Genomic DNA, 20,830 nt, shown 5'->3' on the forward strand with positions numbered 1-20,830 from the left:
GATCAGCTTCCCCCAAAATTAACCAGGCAAATTTACACCATTCAACCTGAGTGCCTTTACCAACAGCTGTGTGGGGGTATACAGAATACCTCTGCTTTTGGAGGTTGCCTGGGCTCAAGCCCTTCTGCTCCCGTGGTTCCTCTTCACTGGGACCCTTTTGCCTGGCCCATGGGATGCTGATGTTCGCCGGCAGCCAGGACGGCGGCTCCAGCACACGGGGACAGAGGTCCTGCCCTTCCTGGCACTGCGAGACATCACTGCCTTTAGTTGCTGTAATGGGTTTCTAAAATTAGCTGCACACTCTGCCCTTGGACTCGAGCAGGACATTTCTCAGTTGTTTAATATCGAAAGTCCAAAAAAAAAAAAAAGGAAGCAAAGCACAAAAGCAACCCTGTCAATGCATGTCTAAGTTTATTTTATCACTTGTCCCGCAGAACTCAATATCTATTTTAAGTCATTTATGAAGAGTACAAGTGTGAATAGCTGCAGAAGTTTTGCAATTCCAAGACACCACATACAGCTTCTAAAAAAAGCAAAATTAACCTTCCCAACAAAGCCGCAACAAGCATCCCACCCCTCCCCAGATCAGCTACTGATTTCAGACAGCAAAAGCTCATCTCCTCCACATCTGAAGTCAGTTAGTTTATGAAGAGGTCCCCGGCATATGGCAGCATCACCCCCGAGCCCCTCGCTGTCATCTTGCCCTGCGGGTGCCTCCCTTCCGGACAGGCTTGATTTACCCCACACCGAGCAGGACAGGTGCAGGTTGGTCCCTTGGGGTTTATCCCTCCCTTCGATTTATGAGTATTTTACATTTTGCCGCAGGCCACAGCTCCTATAAATAAACCTGGGCTGCCCGTGGCAGATGTGAAGCCTATTGCTGCCTGCACACTCTGTTAGAGGCCTCGGCTTCCCAGCAGCGTGAATGTGAATAGATCTGAATCTGCAATGAAATATTAATTGGAAGCAACACTACTCTCCTATCTTTGGAGGGGAATTTTAATTGAGGCCCACCATTAGCTAACAAGCTAATATCTTCCCGCACCATACGGTTACAGCGAGCTGAGGCAGGAACAGGGGGTGCTGGGACCTGCTCTTTTTAATTAGAGCCTCTCATATCACCTCTTTCTCCCCAAATCAACCCAAATTAGCAGCCCAGTGTTCATCACCCAGCAAGCCCACCACCAGCAATTGCTTGATTTGACCTGTAGTTTCCTAAAGGGTCAGATGTTGACCAGATCAACTACAAGGCAAGTAAAGCCCCGTACGACGCAGGTACTGCCTTGGATTAGGTGAAGCAGTTGCACCTAGAAGGGCAACCAATGCTTGGCAGAAACATCTCAGTAGGGAGAGGGTCTGGAGCATCCCAGTGAGATCAGTCCTGACCAGCAACACCTCCCGTCATGCCCATTACGTCCAAATTAGCTGGGCTATTTTCAAGCCAACGGCTCTGGTTCAGAAAGAGTATCTGCTGGTGCTCAGCAGCATGGTATGAGGCTCCGCAGAAGGTCTTGAGAAACCTTTCAGATGGAGCACAGGGCTGAGCACCAGCTTCATTTGACTTGAGAAGCAGCAAGAAGGCAACGTGCTGAGCAACCCCGTCTTCGGGGAATGGCTGATTTTTATCTGCTGCTGTCTCGCTTGCTCCACCAGAGCCCAGAAGGACTGTTTGCCTTCGATAATTCAATAAACCAGAGCAAAACAGGAATTCCAAATATCATGACATGTGAAAATGCAAGTTCAGGACGTTAGTTTTTCCCCCCATTCTGGCTAAATTTAGTCCACCCAGTGTTGCACTGGATTTAAACAGGACGGAAAGAGATATTGCATCTGAGAGGAGTACCTCTTATCTTGCATTTTTCATGTATTCTGGTAAAGACTGAGCTTTCTGGGACATCAGGAGGACACAGGCTTCCTCCAGGGAGGGAAGGAGGGCTGGAAATGCTGTGTCCTGCAAAATGAATCTCCATCAACTGAGGCTTTTGATTTCCAAAGGTGGGAGTGGGGGGATCACTGCCTCCATCCTATGAAGCAGAAAGCAAAGCTATAGCGAAGCAGCTGGCAGGACGTGAAGGGCCAGATCCTGCCGTGGGATGAAAGGGGAGCTGGCACCAGTGGGGTCTTGTCCATCCATCACTGCCATATGTTGCCTGCGTCCGCGTTCTCATGAAACTTGTGGATGTGGTCGGCGTACCTGGGGAAAGGGCACAGCTACGTTAACTCACAGCAAGGTCCAAAGCACTTTGGTGGCTGAGCAGGAGCCGCTGCGTTTCTGAGCGCTAGCTACGATAATGAGCACCACGCTTTCCTCCAGCCACAGACAGCAGCGCCTGGGAGCTGCTCAGGGCAGCTGGAGTCAAGGCATGGGCCTGATCCTCATCCCAGGGCTCACATTTGTGAAGGGATTTGGAAAACATGTGGCTGAAGACAGACAGCTGTCCTGCTCTGCGCACCTCTTCCCCACCATCCTTGTTGGGTTAAGGGTTTAAAACCCAATTAACCACCCTCATTTGCAGGACAGAGGCTCGCCAAGCGGTGTCCAAAAAATCTGCCGCAAACCAGCACGGTCTGTCCACCGAAAACAGGCGGACAATGCTCCCGAGCCCCAGGGCCAGGCTGACCCAGCCTATCCTCACACCCACTTCTTGGCGCAGTACGTGGCACAGTCCCTTCCCACGCTCTCACTCCAGGCTGTTTTGTAGAGCACCTGCAAAATAAGAAATGCAATCAGCTCTGCTTTCACCTGCCCATCTCCGCCCGCCCTCGCAGCAGCCCACGTCACCGCTGTGCCACCCCATCCCCGTGGCCACCAGCAAAGCCCTTGCTGCAGCGCTTTGCAGGCGCCCATGGATTTTGTGCATCAAGCAGAGGCCTAAAGCGATGCTCTGGGTAAAATCAGTTTTGCAGCCTTGCATTACCAGCATGGAGAAACCCAGCGTGTGTTTCAGGGGGGTGCCCTCAGGAAGGTCAGGATGACCTTTTCCAGTGGGTTTTTTTGCCGGGGCGGTGCTGCCGCAGCTGCAGTGGTTTGGGGCAAGGCGGGCACGCTCAAGGCTGCACAAGGATGGAGAAGGCTTTGGGGATGTGTTTTTGGCACACGTTTTAGGAAGGTCACTGCTCGGTTTGGCTCCTTTTTCCCTTTGTGCCACCAAGTTGGCATTTCAAAGTTGTGGTCTGAGGATGCAGGGAGGCAGCAGTGGGTTTTGGAAAGCGGGAGAAGCCCTCCCATCCCAGGCTGATGCATTAAAACCTTGGGGATTTGTATGCTGTTGTTATCTTGTCACTGGGGAAACATTCTAATTCCATAAACACCCTTCAGTGGGCCTCCAAATTAGGGTTAACTGAAATCACGACAAGCAGAAGGCAGCCGCGGGAAGGGGTGAAGGCTGCACTGTCTCCTGGGATTAGTGGCAAAGACATTGCTCCCACTGCAGGGATGGAGGAGCCCCGGGTTTGTCCGGTCCCCATCGGACACACAGTGTGTGCCCAGCCCAGGCAGTGCTGGGTGCTGGACTTCAGGCCCTTTTGTGTCTAGATGAAGTAAGATCATTGCAGCCATGTAATATTTATGAATTTTACTTTTTTTTTTTAGGTTAGAGCTTTAAAGTTTAATGATGTTTAACTTTTTATTTTCTTTGCTCCTTTCCTCACCAAAATAACACAAAGCCAGTTTTACTTTGAGAAGATCAGGATAGAAATATTGTTCTGATTTGTCTTTCATCTTGTTTCACTGTTTAAATATTTATTATTTTGGGTTTTTTTCCCCATGAAATTATAAATAAAACCCCAGAAACTGTGCAAGAATATAGGAGGAGTTCCCCAACTCCCAGGGGATTCAGGCTGGCTCAAGCCTCTATTCCTAACCAGACCTCTACTTCTCTACTTCCAACCCTAATGTACAGATGGGGAAATTTGAAAACTAGAGGAAGACAGAGCCGCAGGGCAAGTAGGAAACGTGGGGACAACCAGAGCTCGCACAGGGTAGTGCAGAGCCAGGGCTCATCACCTGGAGGGGCAGTGAATGTAAGCGAGCTCCCCCGTGCAGGAGGTTAAGGGATGTGCCCAGAAATAGGAAGGTGGAACCACACATGGTCTAGAAACAGGCAACGTGGGGTCATGGGGCCATATTCTATTCCTGAAATTTCTTATGCTGTTAGCTTCACAAGAGTTAACCAAAATTTTGCTGCCTGAGAAGCGGAGGGCTTGCTTGCCTGCGTGCAGGGATGGTGACCCAGACCTGCACACAAATACGCTAAATGCCATGTGAGCTCCTGGCACGGTGGCACTGGGGCCCCACAGCTGTTTCTGGGCACAACATGAAGACACACACAGCTTCCAGCTCCTGCCCTTGGCCAAGCCTGTGCCCACCGAGGGTGGCCATTCCCACCCCATGAAGTCGAAGGGGGATATTCACTGGCACGTACGTGTCGCCGCTGAGCTGTGCTGCCCACAGTCCCCGCCACCCCGTGCCTCCGGAGCTGGTGATACACTAGCTGCAACACACTTGTTTGGCATAACATCTTGAAAATGCAAAAATTCCCCCTGAACGGGATGCTTGCTGCCATTTTAAAGGGGGTGCCCGCCCCACTGTGGCCCCCGCACTTACCAGGAAGATGAGGCAGTGCAGGAACAGGGTGTAGAAGAAGGCAACAGTACGAGCCGTCTTGTTGGAGAGGATGAGCCGCCCCTGCAGCAAGAGCAGAACAGCAAATCCCGTTTTAATGTGGGTCAGCGGAAACCAGCCCTCCCTGCACACAGGCTCGGAGAGACCCTGGCCAAGATTGGGGCCCTGCTTCTGCTAGACCTACGTAAACATGCAGGTGAGGCAGGACGCTTTGCCACCCATCTGTGCCCATCTCTGAGCAGCTGCTCTCCTTCAAGGTGACTACCACAAGTACTTATGCTCTCAGCCCAAAATTGCCCAAACTGAAGTGAATTCAGGGCTGCGAACCATAGGATTTCCCCACACTGAAACTCTCTCAGATTTCATTTTTAACTGCTTTTACCCCAGCTTTCTCCAGTGGCCCTGCCCGCTCTCCCTGCGCCAGCCCTGACTCAGAGCCTGCCTGCGGCTCAGCACCGCTCCGGAGAGAAACCCCAGCAGTAATTAAGTCTTGCACATTTTTAATTCATGAGCTCAAAGAAGCTGTGATTTGCAGCGTCCCCTCGCTGCCTCCTTGGCAGGGTAGCTGAGCAAACGCAGCACCGGTGTTCCCGACGACTGGCCCCGCTGCGCAGCCCTGCCTGCACCTCAGCTCCAGTGCGGGACCCCAGGGATGACTTAGAGGATGATTTCATGGCCAGACTCATGACAGTGCAGGCTCCCAGGCACCCCGGCATGTTTTAGGGGTGACCACTCTGCACCCTGGGGTTTGTACGCTCCTCCAGCTCCTGGCACCCCTCCCTGTGAACCTCCGGCCAGCTCAGCCTAAAGCAACCACGGTCCCATGCCATGGCTCTGAACCCACGGGCAGCAAAGAGCTGGTAAAGTGGGATTAAAGGCTTGGTACAGTGTGGGGCACCCAGCTTTGGCAGCGGCAAGGCTATGTGTGTGCTGAGAGCTGTGTAAACCCTCTGCCAGGCTTCAGTGCTGGCTGAGCACCTTGGAAAACATAAGCTTTCAAGGATGTCAGTCACTGCTGGGCTATAGATTTTAGGGGACCTGTGGCCGGACCCCTGGCTGCTCTCCCAAGTAACAGCCCTCCTGCTGCACGGGGGGAGGCTCATGGATGGACCTGGTGGTCCAGACAGATCCCTGGGGTCCCACAGCTTGTCCCACTGCCCTTCGTACTTGTCACAGATGACTGTAGTTAAAGGAAGGTCTTCACCCCCTTTGCTCACCCATGGGCATGAGCTCGCAGGCATGTACTGCCTCCTCCTGCTGCCGGTCCTCAGCAAGGCTGGGTACCACTGTGGGAGAGGCCACGAGGTGGAGGACATCAACAGCCCTTGGAAAGGCACACAGCACTGCTCAGGCTAAATAAAGCAAAGCACCCCCAAAGCAGGGACTGCTAGATGGACATTGCCCTGGGGGATTTTGAAGAGCAACCACAAACACGAAAATTCCTTGGGTGTTTTCAAAACCTCACGAGTAACCTGGTCTGCAGGTTTACCCATTTCTCTGACCTACCTTGAAAGATGTACTCTCCACCTTTGCCAATCCTGTGCCAGCCCACAGAGATGTCCAAGCTCACTGGGTCCCAGAAACCCTGTGGGGCTGGGCTGTGTAATGCTTTAACCCCTCATTTTGGAGAGGCCACTGAACAGCAGCCAGACCCTGACGATGTCTGAGCCCTTCTGGCCCATGATATTGGCGTCCCGATGGGAAAACCTTCGTGTCCAACCCTTCACAAAAGCCAGAGTCAGGAGTAACCACAGCCTAGAAAAGCAGCTTATGAACGACAGATCCTACCTTCCGACATAGCAACTTTTTATTCCTGCTGTAAAAGATAGGGATTCATTATGGACATAAGCACATTCCCCAAACCACCACGTGGGCTTTCCAAAGCTGGCATTAAAACCCACAGATCTCCCACCAAACCAATTCTGGCCTGAAATCTTCTTTGCTATTCACGGCCATGGCAGGGGCTGCTGTAACAAACAAGATTATGTTCTTAAATATTCCCAAGGAATAACTCCCCTAAGTCAGTTTTTTTGTAAACGCCTTTCATTAATTCTCCGTGGTGCTGGCACGCCACCCAATCCATATTCATGTTGGCATTTGCTTGGTTTTTATGCAAATGACAACTTTGCCTTTATTACAAGATATTTCTGCATTCTGTGGCTGTTGCAGACCAGTGGTCCCACATTAACCTCTGTTGTGCTGGATAGCCGGGGGTTAACAGCCAAAAGCTGATCCTGAGCCTGCTGCTAATGTCACAAACATAAGTCAGATCTCAGTAACAACATGTTTAGCTCAGAAAGCAGCATGCACCCCTAAGAGATGCTAGCCAATGCCCACGGTGGCAGCAGCGGCTCTCCTGCCTGCCACAGCTCAGGCGAGGACCCCCTGCTGCTGCAGACACCAGCAGCTCCCCAGTATTTTCCCCGATGATTTTTTGGAAGGAAGAACCAGAGCAGGAAGGATCAGGGCGGGGGAAGTGGTTTTTCTGGAGAATACAGCATCTCACACACAATCTCACACAGAGAACTGTGTGCCCAAGGATGCTGCGAGGCGCAGCATCTCCCCTGGAGCGGGACCCTTCGCAGCCCGCCGCACGCCTCCTCCCCGGCTGCGTGGGGTGCTGGGGCTCTCTGGGTGAGTCTGCTACGGGGAGTCCAGCTGAGCCAACCCCACCTGCATGCTGTGTGCGAAGAGGCTTTGCCCCTTGGCTGGGGGTGCAGCACTGAGCCCCCCATCCACAGTACAAACCAGAGAAGAGGCATCTCCTGCAGCCCATTGCATCCACCTCCCAGCGCTGCCTGGGGGTCCTGCGGGCATGGTCGGCGGAGACAGTGGTTCCACAGTGATCCTCTGAGACACAAGCTGGCCCTGAGCTCCCGGGTTGTGCCCTGACACTGCAATGCCTGAGCTGCGGCATCTCTGGCTGGGTTGGAGCTGGGTCACCCTCTCTGGCTTGGACATCCCGGGACACCGCGGGATGGAGTCGGGGAAAGGGGAAGGAAAGGTCAAGGGAGAAAAGTGATTTCTCCTAAGCCAAGCCCCAGCATGGCCCCAGCATGGTCTGCACCCCTGCCTGGGGGAGTGGGATGGGGTCTGTCCCCCACCCAGGGCCAAACCCAGCAGCGGTGTTCTCTGTGCTGGACCGGGGCTAAAAACCTCTCACCACCCACTGTGGCACAGCGGGTGCAGCCCACTCACCATGCTTAGTGTGGCTTTATCCCAGGGACTGAGGCTCAGGTATTTCCGCTGGCGTTCCTGCAAGCAAATGGTAGAAGCAGCTGATTTTGAGGCTCGAAGGGCTGATTTAGGGTTTGCAAATCATGGAAGGAGCTCTGTGCCCAGGGAAGCTTCCCCCTCTCATACACAGCCATAGGGGACATCATGTGGGAATAATGTCTTTTTTGTGTTTTTTAAAGTGAATGGTATTTGAATGTGTTTTATGCTTTCAGAGTGCTATCCCTGAATTTCATCTAATTAAATAATTTCCCTGAGAGGTTTCATTCTCCGGCTGCTCCTTCCCTTCCACACACCCAGCCCACCTTGCTGCAAGCAAAACCAGAACTGAGCAAAGCAACCTGCCCACCCACTACAGCGTGCTGCAAAGCCTCCCCCCTCCCTACGCCGGGCAAAGCTGTGCTCTGCAAAGCCAAAACGGGGCTGGCTGAGTCCTACCCCGCAGGAGGCAACAATCCCGTGTCAAGAGGGGCTGATGCGGAGGGAGGTTGCCAGGAGCTTTTCATACCTTCCTGCTGAAGGAGGAGAAAGGGTCCAGGCGCTCTTCATACTGGGAGGAGTAGCGCTGCTCGGTGTCGTCCCTGCTGCCGCCCTGTGGGAGCAAAGGCAGGGTGAGAGCCAGTGGGCACTGGTGCTGGCATAGCTGCCCCTACCTAACACCCCCCAGTGCAAGCTGTGTATGGACACCCAGCGCAGGGCCAGAACTGCCCCCAGCCCACCCTGAGCTGCTCATGTGGAAGATGTGACCCCCCAAAGGATGGAGAAGCACAGCCCAGCGCTGACCAATGGGGCCAACAGGATCCATCACCTTCAAAAAGGAGCAAAACAACAGGGGCTATTTAACAAAGTCCTTTCTTCCACAGGGACTCCACCCATGTCCCCCTATTTTTTGCCCTTTCCATTAATTATTAGTCATCCGTGTCACCAGCTTCACCTGGAAACACCTGGGCTAGTGCAAATCTCACCCTGAATTCCTGTGCTGCTGGACCAGGTAGGAGGAAGACAGTGGTTTAGGAGGAGGAAATGATTGTTTAAACATACAGCTATTATTAGCTGGGCAAAGGGCAAGGAAAATGAAGATAACTACTTGAGAGAAGTGAAAGGTGTAGGTCAGTTCAGACATGCTGGGCTTTAAACTCCTCCTGGGACAGAGGTTCCCCTTGTGCAGCCTCGCAGGCGGCGCTGGATGAATGGCAGCAGCAAGCCCTGAGGATGCCCCTGCAGCCTGCACATCCCTGCTCCTGCTTTCTCCAGTGCTACCTCTGCAGGTCACAAGAACTGCAGACTCCACATCGTTCCTACCCCAAACCAGCCTGGAAACAGCATGTGCTGTCACCGGGCACGGTCACAGTCTGGCGTGAGCCCTGGCTCCCAGCTACGTGGGCTGCACATCCCTGCTCAAGGGCTCCGGTGCTAATCCATCTCTCTCCCTCCCTGTGCCTTCTCCAGCTCTGCCCCGCCAGCACAGGGATGCTGACATTTACCAAGGTTTTTCTGGACCCACTACTACGTGCTGCTGGTTGTCCTGCCTGGCCGCCCCAGCATGGTGGCCGGTGGCTCCGTTTCACCACGGGTAAACCCCGCTGCACACAGACCTTTAGCAAATATGCCCTTACGCGCTGCAATACGATCCCCGGGTCACCATGCAGTCAGAAGCCAGCGATGAGACCAGCTCCCAATTTAGGGGCAATGAATTCACTATAGCCTGGCCTTATTGAATGATCTTTGATGATTATTTTTAATGTGTCACATGCCCGATTAGGTGGTGAATTATGCAATCCCCCGTGCTGCTGCGTCGAAAGCTCTTGCTCTTTAGATCATGTGAATGGCATTCAGGGGTTGCCTTGTGGCAGCAGATAAACATGGATATGATCTTCCGCAGGCAAAAGGGGCAAAAATGTCAGAGGGGCTGACCCAGCGTCATCACTGAGACATAAATAAAAGAACCAAATAAGGTCCTTCACGGCTGTAGGAGTTTCCCATCCCCAAATGCTATTAAAATATCCATCGATAAACCGGACTCAGTTCAGCCAGCATGGAGAGGCAGCAGCTTCAGGGGAGGATGGCAGGGCAGGCAGGCTGAGGAGCCAGCATTCAAACCGATGTCTCTTCCCTGGTTATTGTCACTTCTGCAGTTATTAGGAAAGCCTGAGGCCACAACAGCGCGGCTGCAACTGAGGAAGTGGTTGCAATCAAAATCTCCCCAGGTGGCAACCTGTCCTGCTTGCAAAAGCCCCAGGGATTTCCAGGGATGAAACCCCCAAGGGACGCAACACGAGCAGAGCAGGTTCCAGCAAGGTCTGATGCTGCTCCCCAGCCTCCTCCTGGCCTTACTGGGATTACTGGGCTGGTTTTGGTCTGGTTTCTGCTCTTTTGGGAAGGCTCTCTGGTTGTCCAGGAGAGTGGAAAGCTGAGCAGCTCTCTCTGCTGGCCACAAGAAATTCAGGGTGTCAGGGAATGAGCATAGGTATGACAGGATTAATTATTTTTCAGGCTGTAACTGCAGGGATTTATTGCAGGAGGTCCCGATTTAACTGCTTGCTGCCTGGTTGGGAAGGAGCATCCACAACTTGCCTGCTGAAGCATCACGCTACCAGCAGTAAGCATCAAAGGAGTTTGCAGCAGCTTTTTCAGGGAGGAAATTCGAGCTTCTGCCATCAAAGATGTCAGTCACCCTTCAGCATGGTTAAAAACCACCTTCCCAGCAGAGGGGCTGGGTACCTGCTCCTCTAGGCAGAGCACTACACCCTTCTTCACCCCAATTAGCTCCCATTTCCCAGCTGTAGGTAACGTGCAATTTCCTCATCGCTCTTGTACACGGAGGGCAATGGTCTATGTCTGGGGTTGGTCCATCCACGGGAACCCAGCTGGAGGACAGCCAGCCAGCCACTCACCCGGCCAGGATAGCTCTGGAGGAACTTGATCTTCTCATAGAGCTTGATGTTGTCAGCTCTCAGGTTGTCCAGCTCGCTCTGCAGGGCCTGCACCGTGTGCTGCATCATGCGGTTCTCCTGCATGGGGGAGCAAGAGGGTCGTTAGCAGTGAGGCCGGGGGAAGGACAGGATCTAACTGAGTGGGAGGCAAAGGGGTTGATTGCTGCATCCAGTCAGGGTTCAGTCCCCTCTCAGTAATTAAAATCCTCTGGCTTTGAATTAAAATTGCTCTCAAATTAAAATCGTCCCAGCTGCTGCTGAATGGGGCCCCCCAGTCCAGAACCATTAATGAACCCAATCCCTCCATGGCTGAATATGGGCTGGGGCAGCCAAGGTGGCTGCAGGTGGCTTTGGGCTAAGACCTGGCCCCCACGGGAGGTGCAGAGCCAACCTGCTGGCTTTGAAGAAGTTATTTTAAGCAGTACTTCAACTTATAGAGCTATTGGGTTTTCTACCCCAAACCGTTGCTACATGGTTCCCTACGTGCTTTTTCATATGGCACCCCTGAATGCTGTGCCAGATGGCCAAGCACACCTGCAAGGCGACAGGGATTTGGACCTGTCCTTGAATTGGAGCAACACCAATGGGCTGAGGGAGGCTTTGGTCCTGCTAACAGCAGAATATGTTTTTCTCTTGCTTGCCGTGGTGCTGCCTGTGCTGTGCTGATAATAAATTCCCCACTGGTCATTAAAGCAGCCAGCCCCAGGCTGCAGGTCCTGCAGTGCGCGGCTGCCCTCCCCACCGACGTACCCCCTCCAGCTCCTGGTTCCTGGCCCGGAAGCGTTCCCTCTGGCTGGAGATGATGGAGAGGAGCGAGTCCACCTGCCCCTCGGGGAATGAGGTGCCGGGGGACGGCGGGTGACCTGCAGGCAATGCTTGGCATGAGAGACAACCCAGCAGACGCCCACCATCCACCATTGAGCAAAGGGGGCTTGCTTGAGGTCCCCCCTCCAACAGCACAGGACCTCGGGGGCACCCAGGGAGATACTCCTGTGCACAGCTGTTACAACATGGACTAGTTTTTGCGCTTTTTTCAATTTTTTGGGACTTATCCCGGGAATGGACAGGGTCACTCCCCAGGGAAGACCAACTGCATTATTTGGTGCAACCCGTGACTGCCTTCCCATGACCCCAACCCTCCCAGTTGCTCCCAGACTCTCCCCCATAGCTTCCGCAGCAGCCGTAGCCCTAACAAAAGACCCAGTGCCACAACCAACCTCTCCATCCACGTACTCTTCTATCCCCTTCCCCTCCTTACAAGAGTCACCCCCATTTTGTACTTTCTCCTCTTTCAGCCACCCCAGCGAAGTAGGGGCTGCTCACCCACAGCCATCGCCAGCTTGCCGTGCCCATTTTGTGGGTGCCCCACACAGCTGCCCCCCACAATGGGGGTCTGCAGGTGCCCTAGGGTCTGTGGCCATCCCTCCTCACGCTGCCTTCCTGGCAGCGGGAGGCATCCATGGCCAAGGAAAGGTATATGTCCCTGAAGCCATGACTCAACCGGCTTCACAGAGGAGCTATTCATAGCGCAGGATGGGTGGCTGCAGGTTGTTTGGCTTGGTGGGACTGTTGCTGTGATATTTTTTATTGTGTGTTTTCAAAACAAAGCAAACCAAACAAACAAACAAAAAAAAAAAAGAAGGAAAGGAAGTGGGTTTTCTTCCAGAGGAGCCAAGTGTCATTATTTGTCTGATTCATTTTCTCCTGCAGACCTCCGTGCAAGAGCCGACATAAAGGAAATGTTTAGCTTGCTGGCTCTGGAGGGGATTTGGTGTGGAAAGAACAGGAATTAAAGGGCAGGGTGTTTGGTTCAGTCTAGGTTCACCAGCTCAGCTCGGAGTCAGGCCAGGCCTGAGCCCACTGCACTGTCTCCGGAGCAGCCAGAGGACAGGCAAACCGTGCTGAGCATGGAAACCCCATCACTGGCCTCAGTGAAGGACACACTGAGCCAGCGATGTCTGCACCTGCTTAGCAGCATCCTCATGCCATCATCCGCGGAGGTGCCCACCCCACCCTTGGCGCCAGATGGCACCCACCAGCACCTCGGCGCACAGCATGGCCCCGGCTTTGCGCCCGCCTCTCACCATAAAACAGCGCTGTGGCCTCCTTGATGGGCTCAGGTATCTTCTCCAGGCTAGGGACTGCCGCACCCTGGGCAACAGAGGCAGAAGGGATGAAACATTTCCCACCCACCCAAAGGTCTCTGGTCAAAGCAAACCCCTTCTGGGTCCCGCTACCACCCTGGCGCCTGCAGCATCATGAGAACCATTGCTGCCGAACAGGCACTGTGCAAGGATCAAGCCCGAGAGAACATGGAGAGGCTGGTATTCAACTCTCAGAGACCACCCTTTCCCCGGGCAGAAGAGCTAGACAATACCTGGATGCCACCACCACTACCCCCTCCCACGCCAGCACCATCCCCTTGCATGGGCATCGTGCAACCCTCTGCTGGGTGAGTAGTGAGAAAGAAAAGGGAGGGAAAAAAAGAAAAACAGAAGAGAGAGTAAAACAGCATCTGCTGTTGGCCGTTCCACCAGTAATAATCAGCCCCGGGGACATTTTGAGTGGTCGCTGCCCGCTGTGGGGAGCTGAGTGCTGAGGGTCAGGGTTACCTCTGCATCCGGGCGATGTATGGTGGACAGGGCCTGGATGGTGCTGAGGTCGTGTTCCAGCTTGGCGATGAGCTCCTTCTGGCCAGCCAGCGTGGATACGGCCTCGGTCATCTGGATCTGCAGCTCCGCACAGCGCACTGGAAAACAGAGCCAGGGCTGTCACCCACAGGTGACCCAAACCCCCAGATTTTGCCAAGGGGACACCGAAAAGCTGAGAAACCCCCACCTGGAGCACTGAAGCCAACTCACAGGCAGCAACCCTGTTTTCTCCTTATTTCTGAGGGCAGCAGGAGGGACCACGTCAGCAACCCCTGCTCCGCTCCAGGTAGAAATGACCAGGGGTCCAACCCACCCCAGTGATGCCCCAGGACAGGCAGCCACCCCCAGGCAGGACCAGTGCCACGTCCCAGCACTGGAGGCAATGTGAGCAAGCAGCTGCTTGCACAGGCATGGCTGCTTCAAATGCATCGACAAAATATTTTTGGTGCCCCAGGGGTACCTGGCAGCATCCTGGCTGGGAGAGCGGGGCTACCTGGAGAGAGATAAGGGGAGCTGAACCCACAAGCCGATCCCCAGGTCTGGTCTGCACAGAAAAGGCATGATGGAGGTGGCCTCTGGGCAGCACATCCCTGGCTGCGGATGCTGGGACAGGCACACACGGTGCAGACGGTGCCACAGGGGGTTGGAGCAGGGTGGGGGATGTCTCCCAGGAGGGGCTCCGGTGGGACCAATCCTGCTCCGAGGCGCTGGGTGAGGCTGCGCAGCCCCTGGCATCCCCGCTCAGCCAATTTTTGACAAACAAGGCCTCCTTCCAGTTGCCCCCCAGAGTAAAACCCACGCCCTAAACCACAACAGGCGCATGCTGGAATGCTCCAGGAGAAAAACAAAAGCCTCTCGTTCCCCTCGTATAACCCCAGCCCAGATGTGAAGCAACGGAGAGATGGGGCCAAAACACCGCTACAGCAAGAGGCGCAGGACCAGCACCTCAGGCCAAGCTTCTTGCTTGTTTGCAAATCCATCCCGAAACACAGAGCATCAGCAAGCAAGAGTCCTGTCCTGCAGCAGAAATCTACTTGGTTCACCTTTCTCCCTTGTTGCCAGCAACGCCTGGGCCTCTGCCTGGCTGAGAAAAAAAGCTTAGATCAAGGTTCAGACCCCGCATTTTGCACCGCCAGCCTCCCCGCTGCAGGGATGCAGGATACGTCCCTCTGTGCCTGGATTTCCAGGTGGGTGAAAGCTCAGGTCCCAGCTGTTCCAGTCCCTCCCTGATAATTCCCATTGTAATTATTCCCCTGAATTCCAGACGGCTGGAAGGCAAAAATCCTCATTTATCAACAGCCAGGAAGCCAGAAACACAAAGGCAGCCTGGGAAGCAGCCGCGCTGGGGGAGAAGCGAGGGCAGACTGTTGCGCCCACAGGGCCTCCTACCCTCTCTGAAGACTTCAGACGAGAGGCGCAAACTGTGTACAGCTCAATTCCAGCTCACCCAGTCCTCCCGTGCCGGGAGCTGCCCTGTGCACCCCAAAAGTGGCTGCGGATGGGGGTCCTTGCATGGGGCTCGATGCCCTGCAGGGCCTGGCCGGGAGGGTTGGACTCAGAGTGGCAACAACGGGGCTCGAACGAAGTCATGCCTGAAGCCAACGCTGCTTTCCCATGAAGCGGGGGCTTTGCCGGTGCAAATTTCCCCCCCCTTTTTGTCAGAAATGCAGTTCCTATGTTATTTGTAAGTCACCAAGCCTGTCTGCAGGGAAAGGGAGGTGGCACATGCTTCAGACACAACCCACGGATTTATTTTTGTTCCCCCCACCTATTCGCATTTTATAGGCCCCAAATAAAAGGCTCAGGAAAGAGCCAGGAGCAGTTGCGATAAAGGCACAATCCCACTGGAGGTCAGTGTTTCTCAAGAAATGGGGAATTGCTGACTGCTCCTGAAACATGGGTGGCCTGATGCTAAAGACTTGCATTAACAAGATTTGGAAAGAAGAAAACCTCTTCCCTATGGTTAATTATTTAATTGGCTGTCTCTTTAAATTGCGTTAAAATGTAATTGGGAAGCTATTACTAGTCAAACATGGGCTGTGGGGCCCAATTCTGCAGCCCTGATCAGTGTGCAAAGGGCCTGATGCTGCTGCTGGCGTGCCCGGGCTGCACCACGGCAGGAGCGGAGGGGCTGGCGGGGGCAGGACACGTTCCCTCCCTCCCACCCTGCCCAAAAAACCTCTGCAGAACTGACCTTTGGCATCCTGCTGAAGGAGACCCGAGCCCTGGATCCCAGCTCCCAGATTTCTCCTTAAATGACTTTTTTTTTTTCTTTTGAGTTACATGGACTGAGTTTTTCAGTTTGCTGAGGAGAAAAAAGGGTCACCAAAGAAACACATCTTCCCAGTTTCAAAGAAAGCCGTGCCCTTCCTCCCTTGGGTTTCACTGCCTCAACGCTGGCCAGTCTATGAACCCGCCATGAAAAGACTGGAACCACGCCTAACACTGAAAGCAACCAAAATGGACGGATCTTCTCTCTCATTTCTCCTTCAGTATCTCTTTTCACAGGTGTTTTTTTTGTTTTGTTTTGTTTTTTTTAATCATAACTTTCTTTTTTCAAAAGGGCAGTGGCCACCTGCGAGCTCATCACTTCTCTGCCAGCAACCCTTCACCTCCAGCAGCGGGTGGACGCCTCTCCCAGGAAGGCAGGTCAGTTCAAGTATTGAGACTGAGCAAAAGAAAATCTGCCTTTGTCTTCTCTAAGCTGCTGTGCTGGAAAGCCCTCGATCTGACCCTTCAGATGTGCAAATACCTCAAAAGCTGCGGAAGAAGGAGAGGTACTGCAGAAGATAATGGGACAAAGAAGGTGAAGTCCTGCGGAAACTAGGATTTTAATCCATGTATCTTTAGCCTCAAACTCCGTCGTTCCCGACTTTTGAGGCAAAGGAGAAACGGGCCTGACATTGCCATCACCTAATGGAGAAAAGCGATGAAATGCAGCAACTGGGCAACTGAGCGCTGGCAGAAGTCACCCGCCGGGCCTGGTGCCATACCGCAGCGCTGCTTGGCACAGGCAGGCCTGGTCCTTCCTTGCTGGCTCCACCTGATACGCAGAAAACAAGCAGCTGAGACCGGGTCATTACTGACAAATATCTTCTGCTTTTCTCGGAGTTCTTGGGAAGGTGGCAGAGCAGATGGGAGCTGGACCAGGAGTTTTGCATGGGGCTCTTGTGAAGTTCGTTTCTAGGGAGCAGTTGGCTGGGTGAACTCTCCTTCTTGATCAGGGTTTTCTTAATTTAAACTCCCCATGACACTGATCCTAAATCCCTGAGCTTTCATCTGGCCAGGCTGGCCAGTAACACAGAGGTCACTAAAAAAAAGTTTCTGTGGACAGGCTCCCGGGAGTTTGGCAGAAACCACCTGCAACAAACGCAGGGCAAGGAGCAAGTCCCCGGTGCAACCACTGAACTTTGGCTGCCAGCAGCTGAACTTGGGCTAGCACCTTAACACCACAGCCGGACCCTGCTGGGCTTGAAGAGAAGCACCTCCCAGGACAATGATCAGCCACAAGCTTCCTCCCGCACACCGCATATGACTGACCAAATCTTCAAATATTTTTCGTATCGCTGAACATCTGGCCCATCATGGCCCAGCGTGAGTGCGGAAGGGGACCAGGTCCTCTGCAAGGAACCAACCACTTTGCAAAAGACTGGTCACCTGTCAGGAAGAATAATATTGGTAAGGCTCTTGAAAAACATCATATGCTGCCCAAAACTGAATGGGTGATTAGAGAATGAGTGATCCTCTCTGCTCAGAGAGGATGCTGTAAAGAAGATGTCTGCCCTGGGAAGTCTAAACGTACCTCCAACCCACTGCCTGAGGTCACACTGCTGAGAGATGTGTGTTTCTGAAAAAACACGTCTGTGCAGACAGGCCATGCGGTGAGACACAAAGGTGTCTCACGTGGGGAGGAAACAAAAAGGCCCTAAATTGAGAATAAAAGGTTTAGATGAATCTCACACTTCTTCCTTGGTGAATAGCACCGTCAGCCTCACACTCCTCCAAAGCTGCAAGTTAAAATCCTTGCAGTGAGTACCGGGGAAAAAAGTCCCGGATTCCGAGGCTCCACGGGCACGTTCGAGGGTAGCTCCGAGCCCAGCAGATGTAGGGGCTCATCGGGAGCGCCTGCAAGACAGCGAGCCCAGCGCTGTCACGGAGCAACAGCAACTTTGACTCCTACAACAAGCCCCAGCAATTGGACTCCCTTGGCAAATCATCCAAAATAAACAGCATCTGTTTTCACAGATGGAGAAAATTAAGACATACTAACAACTTAGTTTGAAGTTATAAGGCCAGACATAAATAAATGAGAGGCAATCTTTCCATAAGATGGTGACTTGATTACTGAGGATACAGACAGATGAATAAATCACCTTGGGGTGAGATAGGCTGTAACTTGCTACACATCCATGAGAGTGGAGTAACTGCTCATGTGTATCCTCTGAGCCTGAAGGAAATGAGAGGTAAGTGGTATTGCTGAAGGGATCTGCAGAGTAGGAGCACACACATGGGCAGTTACTGCAAATTAGCTGATGCTTTGCAAGTTCACACCCTGATTTGCCTTATGGTAACTTTTTAATCTGCCTCCGCTACTGTCTGGCCTCCTTGAATTTATGCAACTGTAAAAAAGAAAGCAAGCAGAGAAGTGATGTGGCAAGCTAGGAGCTTTCTTTGAAAAACAATCCTCTCAGAAGTCAACTGAAGTGCACTGAAACCCACTACTTCAAAGGCTTTAAGACAATTTTATTGAGTGGAAGGAAGATGATGGTAAGATAACTAAATCTTGACATGAAGACTGAGAAACCAAGGCACAAAGCTGGAGACTCACTCAACACAAACACTGGTGTTTGAGCGTGCCTGGGCGAGGAGTGGGAGCCAGAGGAAGAAGCAGGAAACTGGGTCTGCCACGGGCCCTTTGATTTTTCCACCTTTCCCCAGGTTGAGCCACTCTGGTTAGTGGCCATGTTGCTGTGGACAGTTACCTAGAAGTTGAAATGGTCATTCTTTCCCATGCAGAAGTAAATGCTACGGCTTTTTGGCATCTCTCTCCCATGAGTCTTTTCAAGCCAACAAAGTCTAATCTCAGGTTCTACCTGATGCCAGAGCTCCCAGGTTTATACATAAACTAAGGTGCAATTTCAGGCTCTTGAAATACTTGGCATTTCGCTTTTAAGGAAGTCTGAGAAAGACAGTACTGTTATTGCCCAAAGTCCTGTTCCCTTTCCAGGAGAATCAAAGGGAGATGACTTGGCTCTGCACTTTGTAGCTGAACGCATGAGTGGGACTCTGGCCACGCACTGCACATTGAGTCCTGGATGAACCAGGTCTTTCTCTGTCCGCTTTTTGGTCTATGAAGACACCAAGAAAGAAAGATCTGAGCTAAAATCCTTCCCGCAACAGGAAGGTTGTCAAAGGCCTTTCAGTGTTGTACACCTCAGTGGTTCTGTCCTGACCTTTTCGTGGAGCGGGACAACATTTCTGCATGGTCCAAAGCTACGTGGGAGTCATCCAATCTGTCTTAACTTTATGCAAAGCCTTTTCCTTGAGGCCATCGTTGCTGTGAGCTGTCAGAGGCTGAGAAACAGGACACGGCAGAAGGGAATGATGTAACATTTCTTTTCTACAAGGCATCAGAGCTCTGTCTCTCAAAACTAGCAGAGTCCTCTGAGATGCAAATCTGTTCAGAGGCAAAGGCTGAAGAGCAGGTCATAGTGCAAAAGCCCAGCTGAGCCACCTCCAGAGGTCCACCTCACGTCACATAAAGCAATGAAGAAACATCACCAGCACCCAAAGGGTGTATATTCTTCCAAGAATCTCCCCAGAATGAACAAAGATATTGGAGACTGAGTGCTCCAGAGATCCCACCAACACTACAGAAGTCACCCAAGAATCAGGCTTTTGGGACATTTTAAAGCAACCTCTCCAGAAATCTCCAGAGAGGGAGGAAAGGTCAGTCAGCTCCAAGAGCGCCTGAGTAGCCAAAACGCCTGGACTGTATTAGCCTTCGAATCATCTCAGCCTGCTGCTTTTCTTATGGGCAGCAATCAGGCTGTCCTTGTTTATCACCTCTGTACCTGCCACGAGATTATTCTCTGATCGGCCCTTCTGCAAGCTTTCTAAAAGGGCAAAAAAAGAAAGCAGATGATGAAAAGAAAGGAACGACGACATCTCTAAAAGCCACCTGCAACTCCTGGCACAATCTACCTAGTCTTTAGCCACAGTTACCAGCCCTAGAAAAGCTCCAAGAATGAAGTGATGAGGTTGCCCTAGAGACATAGAGGCTATAGAAGACATTCAAGGACCTTCAGGGATGTATGCAGAAGATGTGCAGTCCTAGGCAGCAAGGGCTGGGACTGGCACCAGCGAAAGCAACACGAACAACCCTTCTCACTTCTACTTTTGCGTGCTGTCAAAGAGACAAGCAAAAATAGGGACAGTAGAAAGCCGATCACATCCACCACCCTGAGGACAAAATTTGAGGCTTCATCTGCCCAAGTGACAAAGGATTGGGACCACAGGAAAAGACCTCTTCACCCTAGCTGCCACGCTCATCACAAAACATGAGCATCCTCCTTCGAATCCCCTGCAGGCCTTTTCATCAGTGCCCTTAGAACATCTGTGAAGCGGCCTTGGGGAAGCGCAAAACAAGGCTACCCAACTGCAGGAAACGAGCGCTCGCCCTACAGCAGCTCACTACCCAGCTCCTCGGGTTTCTCTGCCAGCTGCCGGCAGAGGAGGTGCAGGCAAGGTGTCTGCTCCCTCCCCTCCTTCTCCCTCTTTCTTTTCATGATGAATCTGGAGTTTTGAGGACCTGCCGGGAAGGGAAGGTTTGAAGGACTTCTCCTTCCCTTCCCCCCGGCCCAGGCACTCCAAAATCAACATCCCCCAGCAAAGAAACAGAGTACCACTTCATAAGTTCTCCCTGTAAGGACAGACATTTCATAGAAGAACGGATTATTTCCAAGGGTACTAAGATAATTACATGGGTAACTAGGAAGAGTTCAAGAAAACAGTTTGAATTTTCTTATCAGTTTCCCATAGCTTGGAGCAAAAACAAAATAAAATGCTCTACTGTAATCAAATCATGTTTTCCGAAGCCCTTTGTTGGCAAGTATACAATTTCTTCACCACTTCCATTAAAACAGAAACACTTAGAAGAAAATGATAGCATTTTGAAATGGAAAGAAGCAGGGCCCAAAAGCACCACGTCAGCTGCTCACAGTATGTTCTCACCCGGTGGGAATGATACTGTGTGAAAAAATACCCCCCTTCCCACCGAAAGGCAAACTACCTCTCGCTGACTGTGGGGCAGGAGTGGGCCCATGGCCAGGACCTGCGGCACTGAGGTGCTCGCCTGGTGCTAACATATTCCGCACCTAAGGATACAG

At 52.5% G+C, this 20,830-nt stretch overlaps 1 protein-coding gene across 2 annotated transcripts in view; it reads right to left on the reverse strand.

Moving 5' to 3' along the window:
* Window positions 1–394: 394 nt before the first annotated feature.
* CUX1 (cut like homeobox 1) overlaps window positions 395–20,830 on the reverse strand; it is a 283,415-nt gene continuing 262,979 nt past the window's right edge. For both annotated transcript variants that reach the window (XM_075113244.1, XM_075113243.1), the window contains exons 15-23: window positions 13,404–13,540; window positions 12,876–12,942; window positions 11,542–11,654; window positions 10,753–10,869; window positions 8,367–8,450; window positions 7,823–7,879; window positions 4,607–4,687; window positions 2,643–2,707; window positions 395–2,194 (exon numbers count right to left, since the gene is read on the reverse strand). In XM_075113244.1, the coding sequence (XP_074969345.1) occupies window positions 2,134–2,194; window positions 2,643–2,707; window positions 4,607–4,687; window positions 7,823–7,879; window positions 8,367–8,450; window positions 10,753–10,869; window positions 11,542–11,654; window positions 12,876–12,942; window positions 13,404–13,540 (782 nt within the window). In that variant the 3' untranslated portion in view covers window positions 395–2,133. The remainder of the gene's footprint in view (window positions 2,195–2,642; window positions 2,708–4,606; window positions 4,688–7,822; window positions 7,880–8,366; window positions 8,451–10,752; window positions 10,870–11,541; window positions 11,655–12,875; window positions 12,943–13,403; window positions 13,541–20,830) is intronic.

This window comes from Phalacrocorax aristotelis, chromosome 18 (genome assembly GCF_949628215.1).
Source record: "Phalacrocorax aristotelis chromosome 18, bGulAri2.1, whole genome shotgun sequence".
Lineage (NCBI taxonomy): Eukaryota > Metazoa > Chordata > Aves > Suliformes > Phalacrocoracidae > Phalacrocorax > Phalacrocorax aristotelis.